At 43.9% G+C, this 18,840-nt stretch overlaps 1 protein-coding gene across 1 annotated transcript in view; it reads right to left on the reverse strand.

Moving 5' to 3' along the window:
• Window positions 1–1,061: 1,061 nt before the first annotated feature.
• Window positions 1,062–18,840, reverse strand: part of SMYD2 (SET and MYND domain containing 2) — a 43,868-nt gene continuing 26,089 nt past the window's right edge. Inside the window, exons 7-12 of the mRNA XM_048843163.2 lie at window positions 16,936–17,038; window positions 13,622–13,732; window positions 9,628–9,748; window positions 5,945–6,119; window positions 4,339–4,447; window positions 1,062–1,566 (exon numbers count right to left, since the gene is read on the reverse strand). Coding sequence (XP_048699120.1) covers window positions 1,486–1,566; window positions 4,339–4,447; window positions 5,945–6,119; window positions 9,628–9,748; window positions 13,622–13,732; window positions 16,936–17,038 — 700 coding nt within the window. The 3' untranslated portion in view covers window positions 1,062–1,485. The remainder of the gene's footprint in view (window positions 1,567–4,338; window positions 4,448–5,944; window positions 6,120–9,627; window positions 9,749–13,621; window positions 13,733–16,935; window positions 17,039–18,840) is intronic.

Raw genomic sequence — 18,840 nt, forward strand, 5'->3', positions numbered from 1 at the left:
AGTGTAATGTGGGCATGCAAAAGCAATTTTAATTGCTGCAGTGGTTATAAGCTGATTAATTTAGGTAGACTTAATTTTGTCATGTAGACTTTCAGAAAGGACTTGAAAAACTTGGTGTGGTTAGTCTTTCCTGGACTGGAGAAACAAGCCTGCTTGCACAGGGTAGAGAATGAAGGCAGGCAATCAGCCCTGGAACTGAGGGGAAACTGAGGCAGCAGACTGGGTAGGTGGTGTGCAGCTACAAAATAATTACCATCTCAGCTTTCTCATGCCTGCTCTGCAAGCTGTAACAATGGTACAGTGGTTATGTAATTTAACTCCATACCTGATTGACTTTAAATGTGTAACTAAGAGGGAGAGGGAGAACCCTGGATTCTGAGAGATGACCAATCAAACCCCCCAACCCCCCCATCCATCCTCATTAAAAACAAACCCTGTGTTTCAGTTTGAGTTTCTTTTGGATTCTTCTGGAGATGGGGTAGAGGGTGCAAGTTGGTCTCCAACTCAGCATCTAGCAGCCAGGGATGTTCTGGCAGCAGCTCCCTGTGATCTGCTGGATGCAAAAGGGCTTCTCTTTAACAAGGCAAGGTGCTTCCACTTCAGACCAGCTCACCTTACCCCCAGCCAGTGTCTCTGCTCTAGGCCCTCCCCAGCCTAAGACAGTCTATGGAACCCTGTGAAGCCAGGGTTCCAAAATAGCTAAGGGATAATAGCAGCAATTTATGGCACCTTCTCTTGTGGGTTCAGCGTGAAGGAGAATCCAATGTCATCGCCCTCCAAACCCATGGAACTGGCCCATGCTAGGTTAACACCTGTGACAGAGGGTGCACTCCAGCTTATGCCCCTGCGTAGACAAAGGCCTACATGTGCTACCTCTGTAGAAGCTGTTACTGTGCCTACAGACACTCTGAGTTGAAGTAAGATTGGGGTGGGAGCCTACAATTCAGCACCGATGCACTGAGCCAGGGTTGTCAAGCTCAATGTTTTTTAAATTGAAAATGTCTCTTCCTAGCAATTTTATTCCAACTCCTAAAAAAAAAAAAAGTACGGGACACAGTGGATATAGGAAAAGCAGCTGCTTTCAATATTTAATTCTACAGAGTAAAAACGTTTGTCACAAAATTAGGGCATGCATGAAGCAAACAACTAGGGCCATGACAATGTACCACTTATTTACCTTCCACAGCTAATACATTCAACTTTGTAGAGGGAAAAAAATTGGTCTTCTGCACATGAGCTATGGGAGGCATGAGCTGTGTGAAACCATGCCATTTCTTTTTTTAAAAAAGCATTTGAGAATTTGCAAAGGCTCAAGATGTTTTGCATAAACCTTAGAGAATGCAAGATACAAGGCCCAAATGCACGTTTGTCATGCCACTTATATTACAGAAGTGCTTTCATAGGACAGCTATTTTCAAAGCACTCTTGTAGGTTTGCTAGCAAGGCTTTTAAATAAAGGTAGAGGGACTGCATCGATTCAGAGGCTCAGTGGTCCTTGAATTCGTTTTTGATCTCTGAAATGTATGGATGATCTTTCCCGTGTGCTACTTCCATAATAGCAATTGCCTGTGAAAGGAAAAAATATTCATAATTGATTCATAGTTAGCATTAGGCTAGAAGTTCTCCTCAGGAGTGTGGAACAGTGACACCTCTTGCTCTTATCCCTTTAAAGTCATCTATTCCATAGGAAACAGTATGAATTTCATTTGATAGAATAAGTTTTACATTCATACAGCACTTTTCATTCTGAAGACTCTCAAAGCATTTTTCAAAACTATGTACATACAGCACCCCTGGAAATGCTGCCAACTCTAAGATAGAAAGCTGCAAGCTAGGGAATAGAGTAGGGCAGAGGTTCTTAAACTTCATTGCTCCGCCATCCCCTTCTGACAACAAAAATTACTACATGACCCCAGGTGGGGGTACTGTAGCCTGAGCCCTGCCACCCTGGATGGTGTGGGAGGGGGGCAAAGCCTGAGCCCCACCACCACAGGCAGAGGGGGCAGCCAAAGCCCAAGGGCTTCATCCCTGGGCAGGGGACCTATAACCTGAGCCCCACCATGCCAGCACTGGAGCCCCCATTAAAACAAGGTTGTGACCCACTTTGAGAACCGCTGGAGTAGGGAATATTTTGACAGCTGTTCCAGAGCGATGAGCTCAACTCCTCTCCTATACCTGTAGTCTGACACCTGCAGCCAAGCTCTTCCAGTTTCAATCACATTTCATCTGCATAATGCAAGCCCATGCCATGAGTTAAATATTTTCTTAAATGGCCAATGCCTGCAGTGCAACCCAAACCCTGTTTACCTTAGCATGACACTGGATAGGTCATTGATGTACCACAACCACTTGAAGAAGACATCAGCCAAAGTTAGCCCTTGGAACAACTTGCTCAGAAAACTGGCCAGCTCAACCTGGGGTGTGAGCACCCAGACGCTTAGAACATCAGCCCTTGACCTCTGCTATTCAACAGTAGAGTACTGTGTTCTTGTCTGGTGTTGCTTGTTTCAGAAGGCTGCTTGATGTAAAACTTAAAAGCTATGTGCATTGTTACCGGGACTTTACATGCAACTCTGTTGCCATAGCTGCCAATACTTAGTAACATACCACCATCTCATATTCACTGTGGGGGGCTCCTGGCCAAGATCAGTGAGAACAGCAACTTGCCTCTGTACTCAGATCTCTCCAACCGCCTTCAACTCTTTGCACGTCTTATAGTTGCCCTTTCTGGTCACTTATGCCACCACAGGACATGACTGTGGAATCTGCTTGGCATAACAAGTGGGCAGTGCTGACTGTCATTAATCACGCTCTTGTCACTGACTCAACCACCTGCCCATCCGGTTTTGACCAAGGCACCTGTGGTCATTCCTGAACTGGTTTTGCACAGGACTGGGTAATTGTGCGGCCAATCTCTTCAAATGGTGTTTCTGTAACGACCCACGATGTGGTCAACTTCAGACTGTTGCGTATCCTTGACGAGTGCCTGCTGACTAACTTTGACTGGGGGCTCCCAGTTCTTCACCAGGCTGGTGACAATGCTATCAAATGGCTAGGTACACTGTGCATGGCCTGAGAGACCATGGAGTAAGAACTCTCAACATCTTAGAACCCATTTTACCAAGGGAATATTTACTAGGATTATCCCCTACTGGTTTTGGCTTTAGAAGATTTAAACTTCCACCTGAATAGCACCAACGACCTGTGCTTTCCCATCTCACTCAAAGGATGAAATCTAAAGATCCTGTCTGAGCTATTTCCAAAGAGATGTGAAAAGATAATTGGTTTGTTTTCTAATAAGCCTCAAGATGCAGCACCACTATCTAGGATGCTTTTGCCAGTTTATTCAAGTGTTCCTGTAGGCTATTTTTGGAAATAAGTCTTTAGAAAAAGATATTTATGTTGGGAAACTGACTGCCAACAGATTTTCCTGCACTGTTTGTATTCTGACCAACATTAAATTGTTTAAAAAATACATTTAAAATATGTAATTTATGCAGGCTCTTGTAGGCTGGAGGTCTCCTTTAATACCGGCTCAAGTCTGTCTTACCTAAAAATAAACCTCTACAAAAATCAGGGAATTCCAGACCAAAGTAACAGAAACAAAAAGAGGCTAAGGAAACCAAAAAGGTATTTACTTGTATCAAAGAGAGAGTACTCAGCCAAAAACAACAGGGGGAAGAAAGGATCATGAAACACACTACAGATTAGTAATGGGAGGAGAGGAATCAAAGTAAAATGTCAGGGGTTTGCTATCACAGCACTCTATAATCTATCATATGCATTAAAAATTCAACCCACCTAATGAAAATTAATCTGCCTGTGTCCTATTCCAGAATGAGTGAGAGCCAGAAACATGTTCAGTTTTTGAACAACTCAACAATATATGAACCACAGAAATAGTGTGTAATGCTTCAGAGGCCAGGACTGGTGGGTGGGAGGAAGATACATAGCTCATTCAACAAGGATGTAAATGAAATGCAACTGCACCCACAGTTACTTCTCTAGCTGAAGTGGAACTCTGACTCAATGAAGGGAATAGGCAGGGAACATGACACACATACTGTACTATTTTGATTCTGCAGTATTAAAGTTAATTGTGAAAAGATCAGGAAAGACCTGCTTTGCATAACAGACAGTGAAATGATGTAACAGCAGTTGCATTGCATCTTTATAACAAAACACACAATGAATTAAGGAAAGGATGAAAATCAAGTAAATAAATACAAGCCATGATAAGTTTTCTAGCAAGTCATTCATCGGTTAAGAAATGGTAACACTTCAACAATCACATGCCTAGCTAAAATTGTTAGAGTTACTGGGTAAGGGTGGAAATACCTTTTTTAGAGCAGTAACTCCAGCAGTTCTGTTTTCAAGTCCCATATAAAGCCTCCCTAACTTCAGCCACATGGAGGCAACATTCAGAGAGTATAAAGGATAATGCTTACTGCAAAAGAAAAACTTGGCTTAATCAGATCCTGCAAAAAATTTCCACAATATTTCCCCACAACCCCTCTCCCTGGCTCTAGGTGTGAGAAGCTGGTTCCTTCTTCCTGCCCATTCAATCCTTGCACTCTCTGCTGTGGCTGCCATGAGTTAGTATCTATTGTTTGTGGGATGTGGACACAACTGAGAATTGGACTGAGACCACAACATTCATTTCACGCACCCCAGGCCTCTGAACAGCAATCAGGTGGCAGTGACCTGCAGTCACTGGATTTAATCTGGCCAACAAAAAGGGTGAAAAAGCTCTATCATTACCAATTCCCAGAGCCACCCCCACTCCTAAGCACCAAGGATTCTTTGTATTCCAAAGGCACGCAGTCAGCATTGTGTGTACGTGGGTGACGGAGGGGGTGTACAGAACCCGTATTTGGAATGCAGCTCTACGGTTGCAGCAAACTAAACTGCAGGAGCTGGGTTCAGCCACTGACCTGGAATGCCAGTCTCTGAGCCAGTGGAAGCTGGGCAAGTCACAAGGATGATAAATACTATTCAGCCCCCGGGGAGAAAGAGAGAGAGCCAGCACAATTGCAGCTCCCTGCCAGCTGATCTAGGACTTTACACTGGCATCCAAAGGGAAAGGTTCACTTGCACTCCCTCAGCTGGAGAGCAAATTACACCTTTCGATGAGAATTTCCTGGGGAGACCTGTGGCAGGGTCAGACCCATGCATAACGTACTATCTGTAACAAACTAGGGAAGCATGGCCCCGAAAAGAAATCAAACAAGGGAGATTCTTTGTTTTCCTCTCAAAGGTAACATCTGGGTGGCTCTAGTTGGCCTGGGCTGTGCTACCCTGTCCCGCTGCAAGAGCCCGGAGTTTGCACATTCTCTCAGGCTCAGACGCCAAGGGAGAGGTAGCCAAGAACATCAAGGACTTGACAAGCTCAGTCTGGGAACCGGGAGAAGCAGAGTCCAAGCTCCCTCTGCCGCCCAGTCCATTCAATGGGAAAAGAGCCTTGTTGTAGCCATCACGGGAGGTGATGGATGAAAGGAACCAACAGGACGACTGGAATCTCTATTAACATGCAAGGGCCAGGATATTAGCGACAGTATTCAGACAGGGGTAAGATTAAAAAACTACTCTTAGGCAAACTATCAATCCAATATTAGAGATGACCACATGTTTCATTAACTAGGCAAGATTAGTACAGGCACCAATATAAGGAAACACAGCTGGGAGTGTAAACAGGTCCTGCAATTCTGTGGCAGGAATTTGCAAAAAGCCAAGTATTGTTAATACCCTGGCCCTATTCTGATCAAGTAAACACTGACAATCTGGTCCTGCATCTCCTTCTAAACAGGCCATGAACGTTCACTACTGTACAGTGCATCTCTATACAACGTGCAATCAGATTAGTGATGCCTGCCCATATGTTTCGTTTAAACATGTGTTCAACTTACTGCATTATATAATTAAAAATAAAAGCTCTTAAATTTACCTGTATGGTTTGATAATTTTTTCCCCATAGCGCAATGCACCATCCCAGTCTTGCATGTACAGACAGACTCCCATGGCCTGATACATCATATGCAGCATATAAACATTACTATCTTCAAACACGGAGCCCATCTTGTCCAGACTGAGCTCACAAACCTCCAGTAATTCACTAGGGGGTACAGTGGAGTCAAGGAACACATTACATGAGTGGTTTCCAACTACAAACCTGTGTTATACGGCTTGAGGATACCCACCTTATGGTTGTCCAGTAAAGAATGGTTTTGAGAAGCTTTTCTTTGAGTACAGCTCTTCTTTGAAAATGGGACTATTAAAAAATGGCATCAAGGGGTTCCTGGTCTCAGCAACTCCAGATCAAGTGTGCTCAGTTTGCATGTCCCCCCCCCCCCCCCCACACACACACACCTCTTAATTGTCAGACCTGCAAACCCAGCTTTAAGTCCTGAGTGGTTTTCTTGCACCAGTGCCGGTGTACTTTGGGGGGGGGGGGGGGGCAGTGCAGTGCAGCATGGCCGCAGGGGCTAGTGAAGAGTGGAATTTTCCACAACTGTTGCAGAATTCCCCATGTACTTACTATAAAATTGAGGGAAGACCAGAAATGACAGGTAAATACCATTGAATAGTGAGGTGGGGCATGAGGGGTGGTCTTGTATAACATTTGTAGATTATGGAATTTAAACTGTTTCCTTTAAAAATTACACTTGGAATGCTCAGAAGGGTGTGTGCAAGAGAGAAATGTGTGTGCAATTCCAGAGCTCTTCAAAGTGCTCTGCAAACACTAATCCTCACAACGCCCCTGGGAAGGAGACAAGTACTGTCTTACTCCTTAGATGAACCGGAGCACGGAAAGGTGATGCAGCAAGAGCCAGGATTAGAACACTGGAGTTCCTGGGGCATGCTCAGTCCACTAGATCACACTGCCTCTCTACAGAATAGAGGCTTTCATGTCACATGTCAATGAAAAACCTGTGCAGTGCCAAAACAGTTCCCACCAACTATCGTTAAAAATAAGGTCTACGGATGAAATCCTGGCTCCACTAAAGTCAATGGGAGTTTTACTATTGACGTCAGTGGGGCCAAGGCTTCACTCTAGATGTCTGCAATCACAAGTGCTGGGTGGTTTAGGGACAGAGTAGCACTCAACCCCAAATCCTTGGTGTTCATCTAATCATGAAATTGAGACCATTGCTTCTTCAGTTGCTGTTATCCACTTCAACAGGAATACCTGTGTGTTTCCATGGAGAAGGGTCCAGAAGTAGCACGGGCTCTTTGTGAAATGGTGAGTCTTCTGGAGGCAGAAGAAGAAATAACTTCTGTCACTCACTGTAGAGCAGTGCCATGAAAAATCTTATGTAGAGGATGTGCAAGCACTTATGGGAGAGATGTTGAAATAGGAGGTGTAACTATATGCCCCTGTGGCCAGATGCAGTTTGTAGTCCCCCATGCCATGTGTCCCAAACCTTTTCTCAGCCTTGATGCAGGGATGGGGAATTTGTACATGGGCAATTCTGCAACAGTTGTAGAAAATTCCACTCTTAGTGTGCCATTAGATGATCTAGGGACCGAATGGCTAGGCAGCAGTCCTGCAGAAAGGGACCTAGAGGTTACAGTGGACGAGAAGCTGGATATGAGTCAACAGTGCCCTTGTTGCAAAGAAGGCTAACGGCATTTTGGGCTGTGTAAGTAGGGGCATTGCCAGCAGATAGAGGGGAATGATCACGTCCCTCTTCGACATTGGTGAGGCCACATCTGGAGTACTGTGTCCAGTTTTGGGCCCCACACTACAAGAAAGATGTGGACAAATTGGAAAGCATCCAGCGGAGGGCAACAAAAAGATTAGGGGACTGGAACACATGACTTATGAGGAGAGGCTGAGGGAACTGGGATTATTTAGTCTGCAGAAGAGAAGAATGAGAGGGGATTTGATAGTTGCTTTCAACTACCTGAAAGGGGGTTCCAAAGAGGATGGATCTAGACTGTTCTCAGTGGTAGCAGATGACAGAACAAGGAGTAATGGTCTCAAATTGCAGCGGGGGAGGTTTAGTTTGGATATAAGGAAAAACTTTTTCACTAGGAGGGTGGTGAAACACTGGAATGGGTTACCTAGGGAGGTGGTGAAATCTCCTTCCTTTGAAGTTTTTAAGGTCAGGCTTGACAAAGCCCTGGCTGGGATGATTTAGTTGGGGTTGGTCCTGCTTTGAGCAGGGGGTTGGACTAGATGACTTCCTGAGGTCTCTTCCAACCCTGATGTTCTATGATCTTACGTTTGGGTCTGCTCTGTGCTCCTCTCTCACCCAGGATGTCAGGTGGATGGTTAAACTGCTCAAGCAAGCTTTTTGTTTTTAAGATTAAAAATACAAACAAACCCCATCTAGTTTTAAAAGCCTTTTGAAGGGTTTTCCTCCATGGCTCTATTCCATGCTTATTTTGCATGAGCAAACGCAGATCCCAGTCACGACCAGGGAGTGGTTCTGTGCAACACATATGAAGACACAATCCCTGCCCTGAAGAGTTTACAATGTAATCATCAGTGGAAACAATTTTCTGTGGGCCACACCTATCGCCTCTGCTGCAAAACCAGGCTCAGCATGCAGGGTGGGACGCTCAGCTCAGTTTTATTTTTACAGGTGCTTGCAGCTGCTGCTCTGCAGAGGTGCTGCAACCCTCGGTGTTGCACAAGAACAGAGACACCCCCTGATTAAGGCCTTGTAGCCACTCCTTCCAACGTTTAAAATCAAGACTATTCTATCATTAAATCTTCATGGCCCTTGACATCGCTGAGTTCAGCTAGGGAGACCCTTTAACATCAACCACCGGCCCCTACCACCTCCCCATCCACTGATTCTGGTGTCAAGTCCCCAGATATTCTCAAGGGCTAAATTGTCACATGTCAAATCAGGGCAGATGCAGCCAGAGGGCCAAATCCAGATCTAGTATAAAGGGGTGAAAGTCTATGAGTGCACTCTGGGCTGAGGCTAGGTCAGATGTATCACTTTAAAAAAGCAACCAACATAGACTTGGCCTGGATGCCAACAGAAGGAAACTTCTGGCGGTGAGCAATTAGCCTGTATGGCTTGGCTAAGGGCCACAGCCACTGAGGTCCACTGGACTGGTCCTTCACTTCAGGACAGTAAGTCCAGACTCTCTGTAAATAGTATCACTAACCTTCCTAACTGCGTTGACATTTTAAAGGTTTTTAAATCATCCTGCTGTTGGCTCAGTTCTTTATTTTTCTACCCATTATGTCTTCAAAAGTATGGGCTTCTGCACAAACACAGATTGGCCAAAAAGCCATCTAGCTCTGGGAAGTGGTGGATCTACTTGAATATTTTCTACCTGTTAAAACGTACCTGACTCACGACAGGAAACATTTTCAGTTTAAAGGGATACAAACACATTCTTCAGCATAACACCACATTTTGTAAAGAGAAGGCAGCAACACAATGTTCTGACAATCCCTCTCATACACGCACGCATCCACTTCAGAGAAAACTCTCTCTTCACAAACAAAGAGGAGAACAACACTGTCTAGTTTCTAACTGCCTTCAGAAGTGCATTGTGGGAGGTAGGGGGGAGTTTAAAAGGAGTGAGCCTCAGGATATCAAAAAGATTTAAAACTTGCAAAACAAGCCATCAGGGGCAAGAGAAAGGCAAGGCAAAGGATATATTTGTAGTGTTTGGCTCTCCTGAATTCCTCAATCACATTTCGGGCATATTTGATCATGTCTTGGACAGTTTCTGCTGATGGAGGTTCACTCAGTTTGCGGATTTCCAATTTATCTTTGTCCTGAAGGAAGCACATGAGAATTACAAATGCAATCCCAAACCTCACAGGTAAAGGAACATCCACACAGTTTAAAAGCTACATAACATTAATAAAATAAAAGGCATGGTTGGAATGTTAGGCTCCCACAAAGAAATCACTGAAATCTGTAGGGGAGAAAACAGACAAAGTAAACTATTCCTCTGTAATTTTTCTCTAAACCTTCGGCTGGAATGCTCTGAGCTTGCAAACTCCTGGACGATGACTGCGTCCACAACGCAAGAGCTATCCCAAGGTGTTTTATAAATGTCACTTTTATCAGCTGGTTGCAACAACTGCGATAAGGTCTTCAACTCAGATCCATCTGCAATAGTTTCTCCACAGTGTTGGTGGGAAGCTACAAGTGGTGCAAAGTGCACCGATTCAGCAGCGCCTCTGACTCCATCTCACAAGCCCCTGCCTCAGGACTCAAACCCCCCTGCTCTCTCTTGAATAGTGCTGGGCGCCGTACGATAGGTGCCTCAGAAGTACCAGACTACACTGGTACAAGCCAGGATATAGTTGCTGTGGGGGATGATGTGGCAAAATGGCTTTCTCAGACACAGTGCTGGTTTGTGGGGTCAACTACAAACCAGAAAGCTATTGCTTGCTCTCGTTATCTCTGCAATGGCTTCCTCACCTAGTACGAGCGCTCCCTGAAGATTAATTGCCCCTCTGCCTCGCCAAGAAGGCTAAGAACATGTCCCCAGTTAGACGCTATGATGCTCTGCAAGAATTTCTAAAGCTCGGAACTGCTGCCTTATGACATTGGGTTTTTAAAAGCATCTAGTGTGAACCCCAGTCCAATCTAAAGTGCGACCTCCTGGTGTCAGAAGCCTCTCGGTCTTTGCTATGTGATCTTTGAGAGGTGGGAGAAGACTGCCAGTTGTGAGTAGGTGATCGTTAGTGTGCACACTAACGAAGTGCAGATTAGCAAGGTTCTACTGTCCATGCAGTGCATCTTGCAGGACTAGAACTAATCAAACTTCTCTAAATTCACCTTTCCAAATCATTTAAAATTAAAGATATACACAGCCAAATTCTGCATTCAGTCACAGTACAGATTTCACAGATCTTAAGGCCAGACCGACCATTATGATCTAGTCTCACTTGCATAACACAAGACACAGAATTTCAACCAGTCTGGCCCCATTGCATAGGTATAACAGCAGATTTTGTCCACTGTTCTGCATTTGCTTGATCCGCTCATCTGACATCACCCTCCTTTGTCAATACACCAAAAGAGTTTTCCAGTATTGATTTTACACAGATTTGTAAAGTGCAGTAACTGGACATACCGTCAGTTACTAAACCACTTCAAAATAAGAAGTTTCACTGCTTATTTGACACAAGTTTTCGGAATTCCCATAATAAAAACCCAGACACTTTAGGCTCACCAAGAAACTTAATTCAATGGAAAATGAATCCTATTCCATACTTCCCTTTCATGTCCTTTTGACTGTAGATATTTCCATAAGAGGTAGAGTGACAGGTTGTTTTGTGAGTGGTACATTGTTAAATGTTATGGGTGAAATCGCCGCGCCACTGATGCCAGTGGCAAAAACTCCCATTGACCTCAACAGGGGCAGGATTTCACCCTATATTTATATTTTAAGAAAACTGAGTGTGATGGTCATGGAGTTCCTATATAATAATCTAAGAATAACTAGGTAGCATATCAGTAATGAGAAACCAATATATACTGGGGGTTGTGGAATATTTATTATATGTCTGAAATGCTTAAAATCAGTGGGAACTACAGCGAGAACAAGCAGGAAAGCAACACAATGGTCCCAGATAAGAATATCCAGGCACACCTTTGAAAGACAACACAGGAAGGGGTTAGTTTCAAGGATCCTACATCCTGTCTCCAAGGAAGAAGCAAGTTTTATTTTGCCAGGCTGGGAACCTGGAGATCAAAAGGACTAAGCAGCTTTGAAAGGACATTCTCTCTCAGGGAAGTGTGGGGGTGCAGGAGGAGGACGGTTTGTGAATTATGGGAACAGACTTCACTAATGAGACTCTCAGGAGGGGTGTCAGCAGCGACTGACACCACCTTGTACAAAGACCCAGCTCAAGCAGCCTAGGTCAGTCCTGGACCAGGCAACAGTGGCATAAATCCAATCAGCAAGAAAAAGAGGCCAAGTCCATAAACATCACATAAAGGAGTAAAAAAACCTTTGGTCCTTAAGGCTCCCATCTCCAGCTACCTCCCTTGTACTTCCAGGAGGGAAGTAGTCTCTCAGAGGCAGGCACGCACTAGCTCCTCTAACAGAGAGTTATTACTCCCTTGAAGTCTTGAGCTCTTCTACCTGGTCTCTTCCTCCCTCTTTATACTTGGGTTTGCCCTCATTAGCTACACTAGCTGGGGCCTTCTCTGTCCCTAATTGAGATTTCTCACAGCTGTGGTAGGGTGGGACTGTGTCTGCAGGCAGGCAGGCTTCTCACCCCCTGCCTGCCTTTCTTTTGTGTAGGATTGTAGACCCCACCTCACAAGGGGTCCATAAGAATCTTAGACCTACAGGATCCCTATGTTGAAAATAGTTAGATACCTGGTAAACTAGACATGAGTATTGTTTGTTTTACTGTTTTAAGTCCTGTTTTTTCTTAATGCTTTTGTCATATTAAATACGTTGCTTTAAGGAGACGCCGGTCACTGCTTACCACTGTTTTTGGCTTAGAGAGAACAGAGCTGCAGGTGCTGGGCACAAGTCAGTCCTGCTGAATAATCATGGTTGATCACAGGGGCCTGCAGCCCAGTATCTGATCTGAGTGGGAGAACCGTGTAATTTCACCCTCAGAAAGCGGAGAGTTACAGGCGAGACCTGAAAGAGGGTGTACTCAAAGAAATCAAGAGGGGTCAGAGGGGCAGTCAGCCTGGTAATTGTGACATATTTCCTGCTAAAATAAAGCCATCTATATATAGGTCTTTGGTTAATTTGTACAGTTAACTGTAAGCTACAGTATGTAACAAATCAATTATTTTTTCTGCCTAACAAGACAAAGATCAATTTCTTTTTAATAAAGAGCTTTCATTGAAACCTTGTTCCTACAGCTACCATCACAATGCCTTTTTTCCTCAGACTACATATAACAAGGGTAACACACAAGGTCATGGAAATGATACAAAAGTTAGCCCATCTGATAGTTAGTGCCATACATGTATTGTCACATTAAAGCTGATCTGCTGCGCAAGAACAAGAACTCAGTTAAGCAGAGATTTGTTTGCTGAAAATCCCCAATTATCAGGCTGTGGGAGCCATTCAGCACAGAATTAGGTTTTAATTAACTCTTTTAACTGCACTCTTTGAAGTCAGTGGCAAGCCAGGATTGACACCGATGGGTTCATGATCAAGCCCTAAGTTCCCCCTGTGAAATCCTTGCAGTACTTCTTGGTTCACAGAAGAAAGACCAGAATTAATCAATCATTCAGTACATCACTGGTACCATGAACTGCAGCGAGACTTCTGATATTTGTAAAGCTGCATCCTGGGATACCTTCAGAAAGCCAGGAAGAACCAAGAGAATTTCACAATATGCGGGGGAGGAAGGAAAGAATACCAAAGTCAGAAAAAAAAAACTGATTTCTGTGCCAAATGCCCCGTACATCCCATTTGTGGAGACACTCAGTACAAAAACCCGGGTCTAACAGTTTTCATATTACCTTTAAGCAAGTACCTACTAGGATATTCCATGATACTTTATGGTTACAGTGGAGAGAAAGGGAATGAGAGACGGTCTCAGACAGAAAGCACTCCCTACATTCCAAATCTGATTAGTCAGATAGAAAACAGCATGAAAGCCTCTGGTATGTGGGTAGGTCATCAGGAACATACTTCTATACCCTGGTTATATTACCTTTTCTTTAGTAATGCATTCCCTGCAGTCACAGGTGAAGAAATAGGAGTCTCTTAACCGATCATTTCTATCTTCTGTAGGGTACAACAGATCGATATAACTGGTAAAAATCTAGAGAAAAACATATCAAATCAATAAAAAAAGTATGTAACAAAGTAAGTGCACCCACATTTTATAATAAACACCACATACACACAATCCATATATTTCAAATATCTAATATAATCAGATCACCATATACCTGTACAACAGAGGTGGGCAAACTACGGCCCGCAGGCCACATCCCTCCCCCGCTGTCCCCCTTACCCCGCAGCCTCAGCACGCCGCGCCACACTCTGGGTAGCTGGGCAGCGCAGTTGCAGAGCCGTGGCCTGACCCGGTGCTCCGGCACCTGCCACCGGTGCTCCAGGCAGCGCAGTAAGGGGGCAGGGAGCAGGGGGAGTTGGATAGAGGGAAGGGGAGTTAGGGGTGGTGATCAGGGGCTAGAAGTGTGGATAGGGGTCGCGGCGGTCAGGGGACAGGGGGTGGTGGATGGGACAGGAGTCCTGGGGGAGCCGTCGGGGGGCGAGAAGTGGGGGCGGGGGAGGGGTCGGATAGGAAGTGGGGGCTGGGCCATGCCTGGCTGTTTGAGGAGACACAGCCTCCCCTAACCAGCCCTCCATACAATTTTGGAAACCCGATGTGGCCCTCAGGCCAAAAAGTTTGCCCGCCCCTGATGTACAACATATCACATCCCTACAATCACATCACCTATCCACTAATCCCACCTCCCAGGGACTAATTCTTACATTCAAAACTTCTCAGCAGCTCCAATCAGTCGCTATTTCATTAATTCAATCTGCCAGAGAAATGCGTCCTCCTTCTAAGGGTGGAATTTCCCCTCTGACTGAGGCTCAGGACCCGCAAGATTCTGGACGGGGCAAGAGAGCTTTTCTGTACCTAAATATGTCATGGCTTTAAGTGTGCCATCTTGGGCTCCTGCCAGGCTAGAAACTGGGGCCTAAGTGTTTAGTGATTTGGGGTGTCCAACTTGAGAAACCTTCAAGGGGCCTGACTGTCAGAGGCTGGGTGCTCTGCTCTTTCTGAAAATCAGGTCCCTTTACGGTGTCTCCAGTTGGGCACCCAGACTCACTAGCAGCTTTGGAAAATTTAGGACAGAGCTTTAATTTATTGGGGAGATTTCCACTTTCCAAAAGGGAGCCAGTGCTTCAGTTCTGAAAGGGTATTTAAAAAAAAAAAAAATCAGAATGTAAAGCAGTGATATTTTTAAGTACAAAAAAATTATTATAGGTCATTTTACAGGCATTTCTCATTCATTAGTTTTAATTACCCTCTCCCTCTGAGCCCTGCACAATGGAACTCTTGGCAACTAACTAAACTGTTTTGTGTTTTAAAATGGTATCCTCCTAAGAAACATCCTAAATACACAGCACAGTTGACCATGTTATCAGTGAAGAGCAAAAAAATAAACAAGAAATAAGGAAGTTGAACCAAGTCTTAAAATGCTGTGCTAATCTGATCTAGTCTTTTCTGGTCTGTTGCCCTCTTAACAGCAATCAATTTCACTCAGTAGTTATACTTGTTTTTATTCTATGCCGGCACTCAATTTATTTCCCCAGGCACAAAACACAAAGCACAGATGCAGGAGCTGTATGTGGAAACGGACCGTTTTCTGATGCAATGGCTACACTGAACCAGAAGATGGAGACACAGGCCACGTGCCTGTAGTACACAAGCAAAGTGATTCATTCCAACACACTTTGTCCACACACTGCACATTTTTTAAATGTTAAAAGACCAATTATGGGATACAAGATTCCGGTTTTGGGAATTTTCTACCAAAGGGCCAGCAATTGTCTTGTAAATAACAGTCCAGCTTTAAAAGTCAAGGTGTCAAGAGATGTGTTAGCAAAAAGAAAAGGAGGACTTGTGGCACCTTAGAGACTAACCAATTTATTTGAGCATAAGCTTTCGTGAGCTACAGCTCACTTCATCGGATGTGACGTGTTATAGTTCTCATTTTAACCCCACAAACAGTAAGTCCATTATAAAAAGATACTATGTCCAGGATGTCACAATAAATAGCCACTTTGTAATTATCTCACGTGCATTAATTAAACTTTGTTTGCAATGTGTGCCGCTGTTACTGTGACCAACTCCCCTACTCAGAATGAGGAGTCATCATACACCTGGGTTGTCCCATTACTCAGGCGAGTAACTCTTTACCCATCGCCAGTAAGGAGTGTTCACAGTCTGACCCCAAACAGCTTTCCTCCTCTTAGTGACTTCAGTCACATTATTTTCATTACACTTAAACAAATAAAAAGCCAAAGCAAATAAATAAATAAATAAATAAATAAATAAGACAGACAGACAGACAAACAATTGCTACCAAAATTAACCTCAAACTTATTTTAACATGATTAACCTTTATCATTCATATGCCATTATCGAAGGTCTAACAGTGAAATCCTACACAAACTCCATCATTATTTAGCAAATGCACCATTGCACTCACTCAAGCACCTCCCCCCACCCTGCCCAAGATAAATTTAACAGATATAGGTGGTCTTTGCTGATGAAGACACATTGTTAAAGATCAGTGACTGACCCAGATGGGCTGGACGCAACCTAAAAAGCCTAGTTCTAGTCAGGGGAAATTCAATCCAGCCTTCATTAACAGTCTTGCCCCCCCGGAGTCACAGAGGTCAAAATAACGTCATTCTTTCACAGCATGGTCCTGTTTTATCCAGTCTGGTATGGATGAGTTCCATATTATGTGATTGCTCTGTCCAGACAGAAATAGGATAGCAGAGAAATGATCAGTCCCCCTTTTACTTGGTCTTGTTCTGTCTATCTCCACATCTTCCTTACAATACTATTATATTGGTAATGGTAATTATTACAGTAATAATAATAATAGTTTACATTCATTTGACCCTTTTCATATGGGGATCTCAAAGCATCAGCTAAACATCAATAACTCAAGCCTCAAGGCTAGCTACTTACACCCATTTTACAGATAGAGAAAGTGAGGCACAGAAGGGTCAGGTTCCTCCGTTGAACTGGTGGCAGAGATCCAATGCCCTGCCTCCCATTCCCCTGCTCTAACCACCAAAAAGACACTGTCTCCCCTTGCCCCACCCCTGATTTTTTTTTTTAAGTGAGTTTTCAGAACTGATTGAAAGACAAGAGACATGAGGAAGAGGCTTCCATTTTAACTGGAGCAATGCTTGACAAGCCAAGTCCACTCCCACTTTACCACGTGCATACTCACACACCACTGCATTTACACTCTCATGATATGCATTTACCTCATCTCCAGGTTCAATCTCTTGAACAGCTCGGACTTCAGCTAAGGTCCCTTTGTAAGTTACAATCACATTTGGGCAACAACTATGGTTCATCAGTGCAACACTGTAAAAGCAAAAGAGCAATTTTTGTGTCTGAAAGCAAAAAGCATCACTTCAGCATCTAATAGCTCAAGTCACCTTGCTCTGCAAGATGTGTCTCAGCTAAAAACATAAGTAACCTTAGGAAAGGCTATAGTATGGTTATTATAAAATTACAACCGTCTTGCTAATGAATAGGGAAGGATCAGACAAATTGTCCTTCCATCCCTTGTTGTGCAGCTTGCCAAATGCTAGTGTGTAGCTGCTGTCCAAAGGTGACTATATTACAGTGGTATGTATAATGGGAGCAGGCCTTGTAAAGTCAATGGCAAGTCTCAGTGGGACCAGAGCCAGGCTCATAGCTTGAGAAGTGCCTGGGGAATCCCTTGGGGAAGAGGAACACGAGTATTATTATACTTGAAAGCAATGCAGACAGAAACTTAGTACACAAAAAGCCACTTGTTTGCACTGGAGTCCGAGACCAATAGTAAAACTTTTATCAACTTCACAGAGAGCAAAAGCAGGCCCCAAGTCTAAAAAAAAATTATTTTTCAGTTATGCACACAAAAAGTGTGTAAAAAAATCTTAACTGCTGGGGAAAAGTATGTCCCCCAGCACTCTGGGCTCTGAGAAAATTCAGTTTGTCTGTTTTATTAGACACAGTAGCTAAAATACCTTCTTTAACCCCACCCCCAAAATAATAATTGCTTCTTTGGTCAGAGATCAAGGAGAAATCTTAGCTCAACGGTATAATTGTTAAATTCGAAAGGCCTAATTCACAGAGTTGCTGAGCACCTTCAGACAGAAAGGATGGTCTTACGGTTAAGGCACTGGACTGGCACTCAAAAGCTCTAGGTTCAATTCCCTGTTCTGCCATAGATTGCCTCTGTGACCTTGGGTAAGTCACTTAATCTCTCTGTACCACAGTTCCCCATCTGTAATAGGACAACAGCATCACTGCCTGTCTCTCACCCTTTGCCTTGTCTTTTTAGAGACTGTAAACTCTTTGGAGGAAGGACTGTTTTATTCTGTTTATGTACAACATAAACTGCACTTAGCACAATGGCACCCGGACCTCAGTCGGGGACTCTAAATGTTACGGTAATACAACCAACCACCACCCTGTGGCTCCCACTGATGTCGATGGAAGCATGTGCCCAGAAAACTCAGATTAAGCAATGCCTTCAATATGGGCTTATAGTCATCTCCTTAGCTATATTGTGAGCAGCAAGAGGGGAATTTGCATACCAACTCCCTTGAAGGAGCACCTTTCTTCCTCTTGAGCACTAGAAAGGCTCCTATTCCACGAACAGCACTTTAATAACATCTGTGATTTATTTCTAGAGCTGACAGAGTTTGTACATAATTTTTCACTGTCATGGCAACATAACATCACACTGTTAAACATCGGAGGAGGAGGTTGGAGGGATGTATGAAGGAGATATGCTACTTAAAAAGGAACAAAGCTAGGGAGATGGCACTGAACAAAGTCTAATCACTTGGTCAGAGAGCACCAGGTTAAGGATTCCACCAAACTAAAAACAAAATGGGAAGGTTTTATGGGGGAAGTCATCTATGCAACTATTTTCAAATTCTTTTGATCACTAGAAGCCCACTGGTTCATATCAATCTAGGTGTGGTTCACACCCTGAGTTTCATGGCTTCAAAACAAACTGAAAGAGTAACTCTGCTGAAATTATTAAGTTTTTAAATCAAAAATGTCTAAAATCATAAACTGGTTCACAGCCACTTGAAACTTTACCCTTATCAAAAGGTAGGTGGACCCTCTTGAACTCTTTGGCAAAGATGGCCTGGCTTTTGGGTTTC

Source organism: Caretta caretta, chromosome 3 (genome assembly GCF_965140235.1).
Source record: "Caretta caretta isolate rCarCar2 chromosome 3, rCarCar1.hap1, whole genome shotgun sequence".
NCBI classification, from domain to species: domain Eukaryota; kingdom Metazoa; phylum Chordata; order Testudines; family Cheloniidae; genus Caretta; species Caretta caretta.